Source organism: Mus musculus, chromosome 13 (genome assembly GCF_000001635.26).
Source record: "Mus musculus strain C57BL/6J chromosome 13, GRCm38.p6 C57BL/6J".
Classification (NCBI taxonomy): Eukaryota; Metazoa; Chordata; class Mammalia; order Rodentia; family Muridae; genus Mus; species Mus musculus.
This window is the reverse complement of record NC_000079.6, coordinates 8,877,276-8,894,499: the sequence shown is the minus strand read 5'-3', so window position 1 is coordinate 8,894,499 and position 17,224 is coordinate 8,877,276. Positions and strand designations below refer to the sequence as shown.

The 17,224-nt window shown below is 41.2% G+C and overlaps 1 protein-coding gene across 1 annotated transcript; it reads right to left on the bottom strand.

The window, feature by feature from the left end:
- Nucleotides 1-2,103: 2,103 nt before the first annotated feature.
- Idi1 (isopentenyl-diphosphate delta isomerase) lies at nt 2,104-8,894 on the bottom strand. The gene is made up of 5 exons (NM_145360.2): nt 8,504-8,894; nt 7,596-7,768; nt 6,923-7,015; nt 6,447-6,577; nt 2,104-4,182 (listed from the first exon to the last, which is right to left on the bottom strand). The coding sequence occupies exons 1-5, from the start codon at nt 8,638-8,640 to the stop codon at nt 3,865-3,867; spliced, it is 852 nt and encodes a 283-aa protein (NP_663335.2). The 5' UTR covers nt 8,641-8,894; the 3' UTR covers nt 2,104-3,864.
- Nucleotides 8,895-17,224: the final 8,330 nt, after the last annotated feature.

Here is a 17,224-nt window from a genome sequence, read left to right as displayed (position 1 = left end):
TACCTGGCCTGGAGTTCTCAGAGTTCTGCCTCTGCTACCAGGTACTAGGATTGGCAGTTTCTCCACTTTGTTTTTTCAGGCAGGCTCTCTCACTGAACCTGGAGCTCATTAATTTAGTTAGGTTGGCTGGCCAATCAGCTCCAGAAATCCACCTTTGCTTGCCCTCGGTCAGCACTGGGTTCAGGATACGTGCTTAAGTACCCAGCTATTATTATACGGGTGCCTGGGATCCAAACCCAAGACCTCATGATTACCAGCAAGCACTTTAGGGATGGAATCATGTCTCCAGCCCCTCCATAGCTCATTTCTTTCTAAATGGAATTATCTGTCTAAATGCTCCAGATTGTTCATTCATCTGATTTTATAAGCATAACAGATTTCTATGCTAAAATTTACCTCTGGGACTCTAAAGCATGTAGACGATAAATCTACCATAAAGGATGTGAAGATGGAGATGGCTCGGGGGCATACTCTCCTGCTGTGAAGAGGAGCTGAGTTCAAACCCCCTGCACCCGTGTAAAAGCTGGGCATGATTCCCTTGTCCCAGTAACTCCAGAACCAGGGACAAGGATGGGTAGATCAGAGGCACTCACTAGCCCGCAAGCCTACCTTTAGGTTTAGGGAGAACCTGCCTCAGAAACTGAGGTGAAGCGGAATTAAGACTCCTAACATCCTCCTTTAGTCTTCACATGTATGGCATCCAGGCACACATGCACATACATACTGAGAGGACTGAATTAGCCAGAGCCAGGCTGACTCCATGACAGGCTGCAAACTGGCAGTTTGGAAGGCTAGGCCTAAGTTTCTGTTCCCCAGAAATGAGAACCCAGTCCCAAGAACCTGTGGTCAGGCAGCTATAGGCTCCAGCAGCCAATCCAAGGACACCTTATCATTTGGCCCGAAGTAAGAATAGGTAGCTAGAAAGAGTAAGCAAGCCCCTGGGAAGTCTCCAGAGTTTAACCAACTGAGAAGCAGTCAGACCTTGGAGATTGAGCTAAAGGTAAAGGGGCACATAGCCCTGCCTGGAATTCCCCTGACAGTAAAAGCTGGGCCTGAGAGCCCACCAGGGGTCTCCCGATTTGGGAATGAGACCCCAGCATGCAGGAAATTAAGCTTTTGCACGCGATTTGAGGCCAGGGTATCATTCTCTGGTGATTCCTGAACCTTAACAATACTACATACATGATTATAAAAATTTAAGGCAGAAAGCTGTTTCTCAGGATATTCAAGTAAAATATGCTCAAATTCACTATGTAGAAAGTACATTATTAGGGCTAAAAAATGAAAGGAAAAGTCTTTTTAAAAAAAGTTTACCTTTGCAAGTTAATCAAGATATGCCATCCCGGGCTGGCGAGATGGCTCAGTGGTTAAGAGCACTGACTGCTCTTCCGAAGGTCCCGAGTTCAAATCCCAGCAACCACATGGTGGCTCACAACCATCCGTAACGAAATCTGATGCCCTCTTCTGGAGTGTCTGAAGACATCTACAGTGTACTTACATATAATAAATAAATAAATCAAAAAAAAAAAAGATATGTCATCCCACTAGATTTCTATCCCTGGTACCCTGGTAAGGGTCCAACGGATGAGACTGATCCAACCAGCATCTCCAAGGAAATAGAGACAACTTTCACTAGGATTTATTTTAGGTGTGCCCTGCTATGTGTTTCTTCCATTAGAAGGGAAAGCCAATGTTCCCACCACCGTCCAGTAGAGTAAGAACAACTAAACACCTTAACTATCCTTCAGAACTAACACATCTACCTTAAATCCTAAGGTCAGAGGTAGTTATGTTTTGGGAGAGGGATACAATTCCTTATTTTAAAAGATGCTGGTGCTAAGGAGTTTACTGGGTCCTGCTGTTTGTACACATCATGCCCTCACAGGAGTCTAGCAATACAGCAGGACCTGACACTGGCACTTACAGAGTCCCAGGCTACAGACTAATGTTAAGCGGAATAGCCACTAGCTAGCTAAAGCTACTGGGAACTAATCATGTGTAGCCAGTCAATTCCTAGAAAATAAAACTACAAGTATTTTACCTATGTTAAAGGTTTATAGCATTTATCATGTTTAAGATATAATACACAGATTAACCATAATATCCAGATATTAACAAGCCAGACAATATTAAAATAATTTATTTTTAATTTTCAATAAATTCTTGCAACATAGTCATATCCCCAATGATAAATCAACTGTTCAGAGTTAGCAAGAAATTAGGTTTATAAAATTTTTATAAGAAAAAATGTATCCATTATGCAGCACTTAAGAATAAAGCTGTCTAAAGAGCTCAAATGTGACACACCTGTGGCAAGTTTTAAAAGAACATCAATCAAAACACAGTATCAATATATGCCTATTCTATAACCTCAAAATCTTAATATATGCCTATTCTGGGACATCAGTCTAGTCACTGTATGTTTCCTCAGCCCTACTCCTTCCCACTTCCACCTCTAAAATAAGCCCTGATCATAGAACAGCGAGCCCGTTACGGGACTCTTGATTATCACCCATTCAAATTCTGGTTGTTGCTGGCCATGTGGTACACTCCTTTAATCCCAGTACCTGGGAGTCAGAGGAAGGTGGATCTCTGGGTTTTGAGGCTAGCCTAGTCTACAAATTGAGTTCTAGAATAGCCAGAGCTACACAGAGAAAGAAACACGCCCCCACTCTTCCCTAGATTTTCTTTTGTTGTTGTTGTCTTAAAAAGGGGTGCTAATGCTACTAAATTATCTAACTCAAGCCAGACCCCCTACAACAAGAGGATCCAGGGCCAGCCATGGTAGAGTCAAAGGTTTTCTCAACTTTTTAAAGTAGAACTCACTCACACATTATGACTAACCATCTTTTTCACTAGGACTATAAACAGATTTTGCTGAATAGCTAATCAGTTACCATTACTACCAAAAGTAACAGTTACCTTTAAGTAGTAAAATAATAATTTCAGGATGGTTAAAGCACAAAATCAAGTGAGAATGACAAAAATTAGTATACAGAACTGGCCTTTTAAATCTGTGGGCCAAACATCCAAGGGCTCAAGCAACTGTCTATTAATATTTGATCTGTGCCGCACATGCAGACGTCTCCTTATCATAAAGCATAGTACAACTATCATTTACAGGAGCATTTACGCTGGGTTGAGTGTCATGGCCACGCCAGAGACGAGGTGAAGTGTAGTCAGTAATATGCAAATACGATACCTTCTATCGACTTGAGCATCCAGTATTGGTTATACAGGGTTCCTGAGATTAATCATCCTGTCTGAAGACCGAGAGAGAGAGAGAGAGAGAGAGAGAGAGAGAGAGAGAGAGCGCCATATACTTCCCTCTGAACCTGCTCTGCCTGTTGCTGCTGTTGTTACAATTATCTTTAGGGTTAGGGACTCAACAACCCATGACATCATGCCTGCAAGGCAATCATGGTACACTGAGCTGTCTCCTGAGCCCTGCCCATTTAACCTCTTAGTGCTGTTTCAAAGCAGCTGCTCAATTTTCTGATGTATGATAAAAATCTAAAGATATAAACAACACTTGACAATTAGCAAAGAGTTCTGAAAGTGTCTATCAAATGTAAAATATGAGTTCTAGTTACTTCCTCAATCTTGTCATAGCCAGGTATTTGGACAGGCTAAATTAAGTTTTACTTATGGCATAATTTTGCAATAACCTCACCTAAATATCTTTTACAGACATCAGTGCATATATATGGGATATATGATATAAAACTGTAAGCTAGTTGAGTTTTTCTTTTCTCAAAACAAATTCTGGTTGTAAAATACCTATGTATCATATAAGAGGGCCCAATTTAAAACCAAACCAAACCATTCTTACCAGGTAGAAAATTTTTCAAATCATTTACACATTCACAATCTATGTATTTTCTCATGGTCAACAAATGGACTCAAATGGTTTAAGTTATCCCACCATTTGAAGAGGAAAGTATCTGCAATTATCTTAAACCACGGAGTTAACTTAATTTCACCACTGGCTGCCTTCTTCAAAATTTCTCTGACTTCTTCCTTTGATACATAGCAATAGCTTTTAATCTCGTTGGGATCTGGATTCAAGGTTACATTCTTCCTCAGAAACAGAATGTAATCAACTTCATGTTCACCCCAGATACCATCAGATTGGGCCTTGTAGTAAATTCTTGTTAGATAATCCATTTCATTTAGATCAACCTACAAGAAGAAAAGATAAATCAGTTAATAATACTACTGATGAGGTCAGGCAGAGGGGTGCATGTCTTTAATCCCAGTACTCAGGAGGCAGAGGTAGGTGATTCTCTGAGTTTAAGGCACAGTGAGTTCCAAGCTAGCCAGGGATGTACAGTGAGACATGTCTCAAAAACCAAACAAACAATAACAGAAACCAAAGAAAAGGGAAAACTGACTCGTGACAAAAGATAACCTAAAATTAACATATCTCAAGAATATCTTATTTTTTAAATGTATTTTTTGTGTATGAGTGTGTTGCTTGCATGTGTATCTGTGTACCAGGTATGTGCCTGGTGCCTTAGGAGACTAGAAGGAGGCAACTGATCTCCTAGACCTGGAGTTGCAGAGGAGTGTAAGCTGCCATGCTGGTGCTAAGTGTTAAACACGGGTCTCCTGGAAGAGCAGCCAGTGTTCCTAGCTGAGCCATGTCTCCAGCCCTCTAACAGTATCCTGAATGACAGCAGCACAGTTTTACAATCAGAGCTTTTAAATATATGGAAAAATTATTACTGTCTTGAGTGTCTCAATTTTTTTATTCCTGAGACCAAACACAAGTTAATTTGTTTTCAAAATATTAAAAAGTACTCAAACTAGAATGGAGCATCCTTATTTTAAAATTGCTGTTACAGTAAAACATTCAACTGCATCTGAGACACTTTGTCTGAATCCTCAAAGAGGACAGTTTAGTCAGGCCTGGTGGTGTACTCCTTTAGTCCTAGCATGTTGGCTGGAAGCTGAAGCAGGCAGATCTCTATGAGTTCAGGGCTAGCCTGGTCTACACAGTGAGCTCTAGGCTAGCTAGCCCTAAAATTTGTTTCTTAAAATAACAGTCATAGTTTTGTTCAAGTCTACGAGGCTGGCTATTATAATTGATCAAATCAGCGATGAATGTTTTCTTGTAGACATCCTTAGAAGCATGAACCACAATCGGAATGAGCTGATTTCCCTGGAATTGTTCTTTCTAAAAACGTTTTCTATCTATGTATGTATCTTTCTGTCTGTCTATCTACATTCCTACCAACCTTTCTAACCTATTTTTGAGGCAAAGTTTTACCATGTAGCCCTGGCTAGCTTAGAACTCTCTTAAGTAGATACGACTGACCTGCAATTCTGAACCAGCTACCTCTACCTCCTGAGGGCTGGAATTTAGCTCACTGAGGGCTTGCCAAGCATGGATGAAGCCCAGGGTGTATACTTGTATTCTCAGCGCTAGGAGACTAAAGGCAGGCAGATCATCACCTCACGGTTGTCCTCAGCTACAGCTCAAGTTTAAGGTTAGCCTGAGCCACATGAGATCCATGGACTCTCAAATATAAATAAATAAATAATAAAATAAAATAAAATAAAGAGGGTGGCCAGAAAGATGGCTCAGGAGTTAAAAGTGCTGTCTTGTTCTTCCATAGGACTATGGTTTGAGTCTTAGCATTCACATGGCAGCCAATACCTGTCCTTAACTCTAGTTCCAAGGGATTCAACTCCCTCTTTTGGCTTCCTCTGGTACTGCATGTAGATGGCCCACATGAGACACATGCAGGAAAAAGACACAAAGTAAAAATAGGTATTATTATTATTATTTAAAAAAGAGGCTGAGAGATGGCTCAGCAGTACCTACCAGAAGATCCAGATTTGGTTGCCAGCACCCATGTGGGGATCGAACACTCTCTTTTCTGGTGTCCTTGGGCACCAGGCATACATATTGTGTACATAAATGTTGGCAAAATGTTCATACATATAAAATAAATTAAATCTAGGAGGTATTTTTTAAAAAAGAGTGAGATAAAAATTTAGCTAGATTTGGAATGTGGGCCAATAATCCCTGCATTTAGGAGGCAAAACCTAGCATTTGGTTGGAGGCCAATAAGAGCTGGGCAGCAAGGCACTGTCTCAAAACCCAAGACAATAAAAATGCACATAGTAGTTCTTATTGAAGGGCTAATACAGTAAATCCGGAAGTTAAGAAACACAGATCATATACTACTATAATCTCAGCAACTGGGATACTGAGGCAGGAGGATCAAGAATTTAAGGCAAACTTGGACTACATAGTTAAATTCTATCTCAAAACAAAGTTACTGGCCTGGAACTTAAGGAAGAACACACACCAAGAATGTACAAAACTCTGGGTTCCACTCAAAGCATTGCTGAAAATTTCTTTCTGGTAATTACCCAGTGTCTTAACATGCCTGAGTTTAGGCTGCAGACTGTGTAATAGTAGTAAGAGCGGGTACCTCTTCCAAGGGTATTCCCAACTCGGCTTTCAAGCGCCGCTTTGCTGCTCGCTTCACACCAATGGCGTTGTTCTCTTCCAGCTCGCCTGGGTTACTTAATGGATGACTACAGCAACTATTGGTGAAACAACCTGGGAAAGAGTAATATGAACAAAGAAGAATTTTTTCCCCAATCCTTGAAAGACCGAGGAAAAACTTTCCTAAGTAATCAGATAAATAGAATTTTAAGTTAATTATAACAGGTTTCCAGAAGTATTTTCTAAAAGACATTTATGGGTAAGTTTTAAAGCTTTCTTAATCAAGATCAAAACACAGAGATAATTCAGATTAGATTAGACTCAGTGGATAAGGTTACTTATTATAAAATACAAGTGAAGCCGTGTGCCTGGCTGATTCTTTTAGATGTTGGCTCAAAAAAGTTCAGTCGGATTAAATAGTTCCCAGCAAACTCTACCTTATTCATTAAGTATACCAACCTGGAAAGGTAATTTTAGCATCTGATCTCTGCTGTAACAGGAGCTTATTTTCAGTATTAAACAAGAAGACACTAAAAGCTCGATGTAATAATCCTAAAAGCAAAACAAATATGATTGGTCAGATTTTGCCAGCTATTTGTCTGGTTTTCCCTCCTGAAGTTGAGAATATGATTATTCTCAATCATATTTTGACAGTTCTGCTGCTTCCCAGTCTTCTAACATGAAGTTCTCTGTGGCTGAACCCAGACCATTTGGTATCCTGCTGTGTGTGTGTGTGTGTGTGTGTGTGTAGGATCATATTTTCCTTCAATACCTACTCCTCTCTCTAATCTTCTGAAAGACAGACTTGAGAACTATGATAATATCTATTCCTTCTTTATGATCCCCAAATAACTCTGAAGCCACTTAGTGGAGGGAAATATTACAGGAGAGGTAGAAAGGTAGATTTTACTTGTACACACCATTTAACTGGAATGAAAGGTAAGACAGCATTAAGAAATGAATCTCTCAGTACTTGGGGGGCAGATGTCTGTGACAACCAGCCAGTCAGAGCTATACACAGTGAGACCCTCTTCAAACCCCAGAAGAGAAAGCATTCCTTTCATCTCAGGATTTTTCTTAGCTAAATGTCCAGACAAGTCACTTTATAACAAAGAATACTTTAAGACAGTACCTTTGTCGATGTTTTCATTAAGGTGACAGTTTTTCTTGGTGTCAGCCCCAATTTTATTGTCATTTTCATCAATAAGAATACACATCTCCGCTAGAAGCTGAACCTGTTTTTCATCAAGATGGCTGGTATTTATTTCAGGCATTGTGACAGAATGTCTGATCTGACCTAGAACACTAACACAGAGAAAAGTCATTGTATTAGTTTGACATTCTAACACAAACACTGTTAGAAGTGAAAGTGGACTTCAATTACAACATTCATAAACTAATTTAAAATCCTCTCTAGGGCAGTTTTCAAATGTGAGCAATTTGTAAACTTTCTGAAATAACATCTTGAACTCCTAATGCCAGGATATAAAGAATGAACTTCAGAATCACAGGATAAAGTGATATTTTCTCACCCACTTAAAGATGTTTAAAGTACAAATGCACATCACCGAACTCAAGAAAAAGATCTAGACACATAACGAAGACGCGTTTCCATCTCTTTATAAACCCACGTGGACGTTTACCAACCACAACACCTGCAAAGCACTCTTAAACTAGAAGAAAGCTTAGGGGTAGACCTATTTATTCATTTTTGGAAGAAGACAAGTGAAGTACTCCATACTGGAGGGAAGAACAGATTTTTCTCAGGTCCCTTTTTATAACTCAACTCCCCAAGGGCTATGAACCATTACATTTCACGACTGCTGAATCGCTCGTCAGGGAGTTTCCATGGACAACCCTGAGAACCCGATGGGACTCAGTCGGCCACCCAACGCTTTCCAGGACCAGGCACCCAGCCCCGAACGTCAGAGGCCACCATGGCGAGTCAAGCTGGGAAACCGCATCACCTCAGCCTCATACAGCCACCCACCCTTCTTGGTCCCCTCTCGCCATCCTTCCCCAAATAGAAGGGAGGCTTACCAGAGATTCCGGCTGCAGGTGCTGAGAAGCTGTGCGGAGAGCTGTACTTCAATCCTCTCCGCAGCATGCTCCGCCTCCAGGCCCCGCCCTCTAACAGCATATCCAATCGCTCGCGCCAGTGTCCGTCCGCGCCACATGCCTCCAGCCAATTGCCAATCTAGCACAAGCCTGACGTCACGGCCGCGCCAGGTTAGCGCGCGGTGGCACCACTTGCCCTGCGTGTGGCTCTGAAAGAAGCGCTGGAGGTCTCCAGGAGTGATTGCGGCCCTGGGACCCGAGCGAGGGTGTTGGCGACTCCCAGTGGACAGCTGAGACGGCCCGCACGTCTAGCTGCTCCGCGGTGGGGAAGCTTCCTTTCTGGGGAGGCTTCTTGAGGAGGGTTCGACCTGTCGGTCGCCAGCCAATGGCACCTTGGACCATGCCCGGGCTCGCCAATCAGCTGGAGGCAAGGCTAGGGCGGGTCCCTGACTCTCCTTGAGTGTCTGTGCGTGATGATGTCAGATGCCTTGAGAAGCGCGCTCTGACAACTACAGTTTTCTCACTGGAATTCCTGTGGGTTGGTCTTGATGGAAATTAAGAAAATTCAAGAGATCATTGCTAATGGGTTAGTTTGGAAGCTTTACTCCTGCCTTCTCAACATGTTATTCCGGTCTGTTTCCAGTTAGAAGGTGCTGTAGATTTGCAGCAGCAATAATTCCCAAGGCGTTTTGCAATGTGGAGTAATTGTCCAGCAAAGTTAAATGAAGTAGAGGCCGATTGGGGAACCAGCGTTTGGACTGAATTAATTTGACAGTTGTTAAACCATCGTGTGACAGTCCATTCTTAATAAATTCAGCGACTCAAGTTACTATAAGATAGGAATTTTTCACTACAGATTATATGTGAAGCTTTTGTAAATTTGGTAGCACACGTCTTAAACCACAGCACTCAGGAGACAGAGGCAGGCGGATCTTTGAGTTTGAGGCCAACCTGGTCTACAAAATGAGTTCCATGGCAGCTGGGGCTACACAGAGAAACCCTGTCTGGAAAAACGAATTAATTATTACATATACAATTGGGGAAAAGTTTATGTCTCGAACAACCAAGTAAATAAAAGAACAAATAGGGGCTGGAGAGATAGCTCAGCAGTTGAGAGCACTGGCTGCTCTTCCAGAAGTCCTAATTTCAATTCCCAGAAACCACATAGTGGCTCACAACCATCTGTAATAGAATCTGATACCCTCTTCTTGTGTGTCTGAAGACAGTTACAGTGTACTCATACAGAAAATAAATATATCTTTAAAAAATAAATGAATAAATATAATAACAGTTATTATTAGTTACAGTAGTAATTATCATTATGATTTGGTGTAATTGTGAAAAAGTTAATTTAAGCTATTACCCCAGTCACGTTTATTATTTTTGTAGTATATATGTGTAGTGTATGCATTATGTGCAAGTGTGTGTTCAGGTACATAATGCCTTCCTCTGTTGCTTTTATTAACATTTTACTTTTACAATATTAACATTAATATTAATGTCAACACAATGCTCAGAGGCTAGTGGAGCTTAAAGGACAACTAAGAGAGTTCTCCCAGCAAGCTCAGGTCTTGAGGGTTGGGAGCAGGCGTCTTTACCCACTGAGCTACCTCACCAGCCCCTCCATCCCATCTTTTCATAGAGGGCATCTCACTGAATTAGAAGCTCATTGATTTAGCTAGATTTTTTTTTTAAAGATTTATTTATTTATTATATGTAAGTACACTGTAGCTGTCTTCAGACACTCCAGAAGAGGGAGTCAGATCTTGTTACAGATGGTTGTGAGCCACCATGTGGTTGCTGGGATTTGAACTTCCGACCTTTGGAAGAGCAGTCGGGTGCTCTTACCCACTGAGCCATCTCACCAGCCCCTGATTTAGCTAGATTCTATGGCCAGCAAATCCTCATGTCTCTGCTCCCCAGTTTGCAGATACACACTGACATGTCTGGCCTTTTCCACGGTGCTGAGGATCTGAGCTCAGTCTTCACACTTTCACCCTTTACCCAAACCCTCTTCCCGGCCCAGTGTCTGTGCAGCTCAGGTGCATATTTCCTACGTATGATTTTGTAATATTCTTGGTCATTTGGAAAATATTGAATTACTGTATTAAGCAAGTCTTCCAAGTGTTGACAGATTTCATTATTCATTATCAATCATATTAATATCACCAATAATCTTGAGACTCATTAGGCACCTTTCCCTGGGGGCAGTCTAAGGAGTGAAGCATTGTTGAAACACTGCTAAATACTATTAAGTCATCGATAATGGTAATAATAATCCTTTATTCCAAATATTCCTTTAAATGTTATTTTTCCTTTATATGAGCTGAAATGGGAAGTGGGGGTTGATTGCCTACTTAACAGATATTTCCCTCTCCTATTGATACTTTTATCAAGATGGGGAGAGGGTCACAATAGAACTGGCTGTTCTTTCAGAGGACCACACCCACACTGCAGATCATAACCATTTGTAACTCCAGTTCTGGGGATCTGAGACCTCTTGCTTTTACTAACACCAGGCACATACATAAATTCAGGCAAACACTCATTCACATAACATTTTAAAATCTTAAAAAAATAAAATGGAACATTTTCTCAAATGACCATTCCAAAGGCCTGTGACTGTAGTTTTTGAAGATGATATCTTGTGCTATGCACCATAGGCTAAACTGAAAAGATATAAGTAATCTGGATTAGCCTTGAATTAACTAAAAGTGTTTCCCTGTGGCAAGGACAATGATTGAAATATCATTTATCCTCAGGCTGGCTTTAAACTAGTATTGTGCCTCTATTGCTGATGAAAGTAGTTGAGGTGTGATATAGCCTTAGGCTTCTCTTGTACTTCCAACTTTCCTGCCTGGGTTTCCTAAGTGCTGTGATTTCAGACATGCACCACCATGTTTGGCTTGAAATATTTTAGTCTAGTATGGTTTTTTTTTTTTTCTTTTGAGACAGGGTTTCTCTGTGTAGCCCTGGCTGTCCTGGAACTCACTCTGTAGACCAGGCTGGCTTCGAACTCAGAAATCCGCCTGCCTCTGCCTCCCGAGTGCTGGGATTAAAGGCATGCGCCACCATGCCCGGCTAGCCTAGTATGTTAATTTTTATTTGATCAAAAGAATGCTAGAAAAAGGGGAAGCATTATAAGAATAGAAGGAAAGTAAAACTTAGTAGGCCAAGAATTGGTCTTTGAGCTGTTTTTATAGTTGAAGGTTAGAAGGAAGATAGTTATAGACTCTCATACTTCAGGGAAACTCAGCAACATTTCATAACTTCAAAATGAATTACTGGCCTTTGAGTTTTCAATACATCATGGCTATAGTTTCCTGTGGATTCCTTGGCTTTTCTGGTCCTTTCAAACTTTAATCCCAATAGTTAGATGCTCTCTATTTCACTGAACTTTCTAGAGGACTTATTTGGAGAATCCTGCACTCTTTTTGAATTGGCTTTTGTTATATATTGCTTGCTTTAGATTTATATTTCTGTTTTGGTGTCAGAATCCCATTTTGGCCCAGTCAACAGCATTAAGGATGTGAACATAAGGTTCAAAGGATAAGCAGAGATGAACAATATAGTTTAGAAATACAGTCCTTACCTTTTTTCCTAATTACATATGATTGCAGTGTGCAGGCATTGAACCTTAGGCATTATTTCAGGAGTTTTCTTCAACTATTGCAATTATGTTATGACAAGTTTTGTAAGCAGCTAAATGTTTTTTATGTATTTATGGGTGATGAAGCAAGAAACAAAGTGGCAGAATAATCCAACCAATAGATTGAGTTTTAAAAATCTTAAAAAGGAAATACACATTTATGGAAATTGTTTTTTCTCATTGTTCATGGTTTGGATAGAAAATTACCCAGAACGGCCATGTGTTGTGGGCTTGGTCCCCAATGCAGTAATTCAGGAGGAGTCAGAGGTTGAACCTGGGGTCATGTTATCATGAGCATTATAATCTTACTGATGGATTAATCCCACTGTCCTGGCAAATGATGGAATTGTTAGGAGGTAATGGAAAGGCCAGGGCCTAGTTGGAGGAGCTAACTTACTGGGTGCATGTTCTTGAAGATTATGTTTGGTTTCTGCCCATGCCCTTCTGGCTTCAGTAAGGTGGTCAGTTGTGCTCTGTGCTGCCCTCTGTGTCATGATGACTACCTTCCTGTTCACACAGGCTCAAGGTCACATAGCCTCGTGACCATGGACTGACATTTCTGAAGTGACTGTCTCCTCCTTTCTTGACTCAGGTTGTGATCACTGCAGTGAACACACACAGTCTGAAAAGTAGTCAGTGAGTGCCACAGTACAGTCCTAGGCACTGCAGAGGCGTTATTATACCCATTGTTGAAGACTGAACCTGGGGGCTCACACGTTAGTTGAGCAGTACACCACGAGGCTCGGCACACACCCCTTTCTTTTCACTTTAAAAACTTTGAGATAGATTCTCACTAAGTTGTCCAGACTTGCCTTCAACGCACTCTCTAGCCCAGACTGTCACTGGACTTGTGGTTCTTTCATCTCAGGTTCCTAAGTGGTGTGGTACAGAGCTGAGCTGCAGGCTCATTGATTCTTCTATTACCTTATGACTTCACTTTATATTCTTTGAATATTTGGAATCCTTTAGGAGGTAGGGACAATGAAATGTGAGAATATTCTTGAAATATAAAGGTTGGGAGATGGCTTAGGTGCTGAAATGCAAGCACAGGACTTGAATTTTATTCCCAGAACCCACATTTAAGAAGATGGGCATGAACTGGATATGGTGATACACACCTTAATCCCAGGAAGCAGAGACAAATGGACTTTTGAGTTATGAGTGAGTTCTACCAGCCAAGTCTACATAGTGAAACCCAGTCTCAAAAACAATCGACAAATAAAACTTGGGGATGGTGAGGTATACTGGTAAACCCAGAGTTCTCAAGGCAGACCTACATAAATCCCTAGGGCTCTCTGGACAATCAGCCTAGCTTATCTGATGATATCCAGGTCAGTGAGAGACCTTCTCTCTAGTGAAAGGTGGACAGTGCCTAAGGAATGCCATCTGAAGTTGGCCTGTGGCCTAATGTGTGGTAGATTTATAACAGTGAATTTACTGTGGTATTGGCAAGTGGTGAAAGGTGAGAAGGTGGCCTACTGGAGGAGGTAGGCCACTGAAGGCATACCTGGGCTATAGCTTACCCTGGCCCTCCTCACTGCCACATGCTTTTGCCACTAGCTCAGAACCTACAAAACCAAGGACAGAGCCTTGAAGACCATGAGCCAAAACAAATCCTTCCATGTTGAAGTTATTTCTGTCAGGTATTTGGTGACAGAGACATAAAAGCTAGTACATAGAGGAAGCAGAATCATTGCTGTGCATTTATTTATTTATTTGTTTGTTTGTTTGTTTGTTTACGTAGGCTCTCATCTTGTAGTTCAGATTGACGTGGAACTATGCATAGCCCAGGCTTGTCTAAATCTGGTGACCACTCTGCTTCAGCTTCCAAAGTCTGGAATTACAGTTTGAGGCACTATAGGCACCTTTCCCTGGGGGGCAGTCTAAGGAGTGAAGCATTGTTGAAACACTGCTAAATACTATTAAGTCATCGATAATGGTAATAATAATCCTTTATTCCAAATATTCCTTTAAATGTTATTTTTCCTTTATATGAGCTGAAATGGGAAGTGGGGGTTGATTGCCTACTTAACAGATATTTCCCTCTCCTATTGATATTTTTATCAAGATGGGGAGAGGGTCACAATAGAACTGGCTGTTCTTTCAGAGGACCACACCCACACTGCAGATCATAACCATTTGTAACTCCAGTTCTGGGGATTTGAGATCTCTTGCTTTTACTAACACCAGGCACATACATAAATTCAGGCAAACACTCATTCACATAAAATTTTAAAATCTTAAAAAAAATAAAGTGGAACATTTTCTCAAATGACCATTCCAAAGGCCTGTGACTGTAGTTTTTGAAGATGGTATCTTGTGCTGAAAGATCCTGACAGAATGTAAAAGGACACAGAAGCCCTGAAATTGGCAAGATAGATGTCAGTGTTAGCAGAACTAGCTTCACTGATTTAGAAAAATAGAGGTGCACAATGCTCTGGCCACTCGTTGAACCTGTGTGTCTGCCAATGTTTTGACCATTCCTTGAACACATGTGTGTGCCCACTGATGAAGCCCATTGCCAGGTGTTTGTAATATTGGTTGCTGAGAAAGAGTCAGAAAATCTCCCCAGCAACCACAGCCCGGCCAATCCTGAGTTGCTACACCTGCACCAGACTCTTTCCTTGTACCCCTCCCATACCCATTTCTTGAGAATAGACATTGTTTAGATCTGGAAATCCCCTACTCTCCTCCTTCTCCTTTCCCCCCTGAGGGCCTATAAAACCTGGGACCTCTTTCCCCTCGAGGTCGACTCCTCTACCCCTGCGTGGGATATGAGTCGTCCCCAGAGCTCTGGCTTTCCCCGAATAAAGCCTCATGTGGTTTGCAACAAGCTCGGTCTATCGTGAGTTCTTGGGTGTCTGCTATTGTCCTGAGGCCTGAGCGAGGAGCTCCTTTCGGAGTCTTTCAGTGCTATGCACCATAGGCTAAACTGAAAAGATATAAGTAATCTGGATTAGCCTTGAATTAACTAACAATGTTTCCCTGTGGCAAGGACAATGATTGAAATATCATTTATCCTCAGGCTGGCTTTAAACTAGTAGTGTGTCTCTATTGCTGATGAAAGTAGTTGAGGTGTGATATAGCCTTAGACTTCTCTTGTACTTCCAACTTTCCTGCCTGGGTTTCCTAAGTGCTGTGATTTCAGACATGCACCACCATGTTTGGCTTGAAATATTTTAGCCTAGTATGTTAATTTTTATTTGATCAAAAGAATGCTAGAAAAAGGGGAAGCATTATAAAGATAGAAGGGAGTAAAACTTAGTAGGCCAACAATAGGTCTTTGAGCTGTGTAACAACATGGTTCTTTTTTCTTTTCTTTTTTCTTTTTTTCTTTTTTTGGTGGTTTTTCAAGACAGGTTTTCTCTGTATAGCTTTGGCTGTCCTGGAACTCACTTTGTAGACCAGGCTGGCCTCGAACTCAGAAATCCACTTGCCTCTGCTTCCTGAGTGCTGGGATTAAAGGCATGTGTCACCACGCCTGGCCCAACAACGTGGTTCTTAACTCTTTGGTATTGTTTTGCAGGAGGAATTTGTAAGAGTTTGGAGTAGTTTAGAGAAGGCCTAGAACATTAAGTTATTCTGTAGGAACTCTGTAGACCAGAATTCTATAGAATTGCAAACAGGAGACATTTCTCTGGAGGCCTCTAGTGGTTACAGAAATTTCAAATACTCTATCAGGTGATCCCCAGAAGCCACTCATGTTACATTCATAACATAAGAATATGCCTACTTTTTGCCCATATCCTGAGACATTCAGAGGTGTGAAGTTTAAAGGTAATAAATTAATTAATTCAGCAGAGAAAATTTAAGACATGCCAGGGACTCCGGTGGAGTCAGCTTGACAGATGAAAGTCTGAAAGCTTTCTCATGAGGAAAAAGTTTCAAGGAAACTTACTCCCGGATCTTTGGCTATTTCCCTAACCCATAAAATTAATTTTCCAAATCCACTTTAGTCTAGTGTATGGATCCACGTGCACTCTATATAGCTTTACCTTATAGTAAATGCCTTTTAAGATTGTATTCTAACATAGCTAAAGCCTTTTCCCAGTGTTCTTAGACTCCAGATAGCAGCAAGGAGCTTAACCCATTCAGTAAACAATTAAGCACTTGCCATTTTTTTTCCATTTTTTATTAGGTATTTAGCTCATTTACATTTCCAATGCTATACCAAAAGTCCCCCATACCCGCCCACCCCCACTCCCCTACCCACCCACTCCCCCTTTTTGGCCCTGGCGTTCCCCTGTACTGGGGCATACAAAGTTTGCATGTCCAATGGGCCTCTCTTTCCAGTGATGGCCGACTAGGCCATCTTTTGATACATATGCAGCTAGAGTCAAGAGCTCCGGGGTACTGGTTAGTTCATAATATTGTTCCACCTATAGGGTTGCAGATCCCTTTAGCTCCTTGGGTTCTTTCTCTAGCTCCTCCATTGGGAGCCCAGCACTTGCCATTTTACTCAGCTGTTTACAGATAGAGACTAAAATTCTCACTGAGATAGAAATTCTTATTACAGACTACATTCCATGCCAAGAGCAAATTTGTATACTATACTGAAAATAGATAGTCTTCAGATATAGATAAGAATTAACGAGGCCTAGAGAATTTTGGGGTCAGTGACACTACATTATTCTTGAGGCGTGTCAAGAGTTAACTACCCTGAGGCAATTAACTCTAAGTGTAAAACTCTTGCCTGGCAGAAAGTGCTAATCTCTAATGTAAACATTTATCTGGTCCCTACAAATTCCCTTTGTAGTCACTCCCCTTGCATCTGTGCTAATCTCTAGTGTTATATATTTATCTGGTTCCTTTTGAAGTCACTCCTTTTGCACCTGGAAAAATTCAATGTGCCTTGTTCTGCAATTTATTCTGTATTATAAAAGTCTGATGCTCGACTGGAACATTACATTCAGATTCAACACCTTTCTTGTGTGTTTGACTGATTGTCATTTTCATCCTAATCTCTTGCCCATCTACTCTAGAGACTCTTTCCTACGCAGGCACAGGGGACCAGAGGGCCTGCGGCAAAGACAGCTTAGTGTTCATACTTTGGG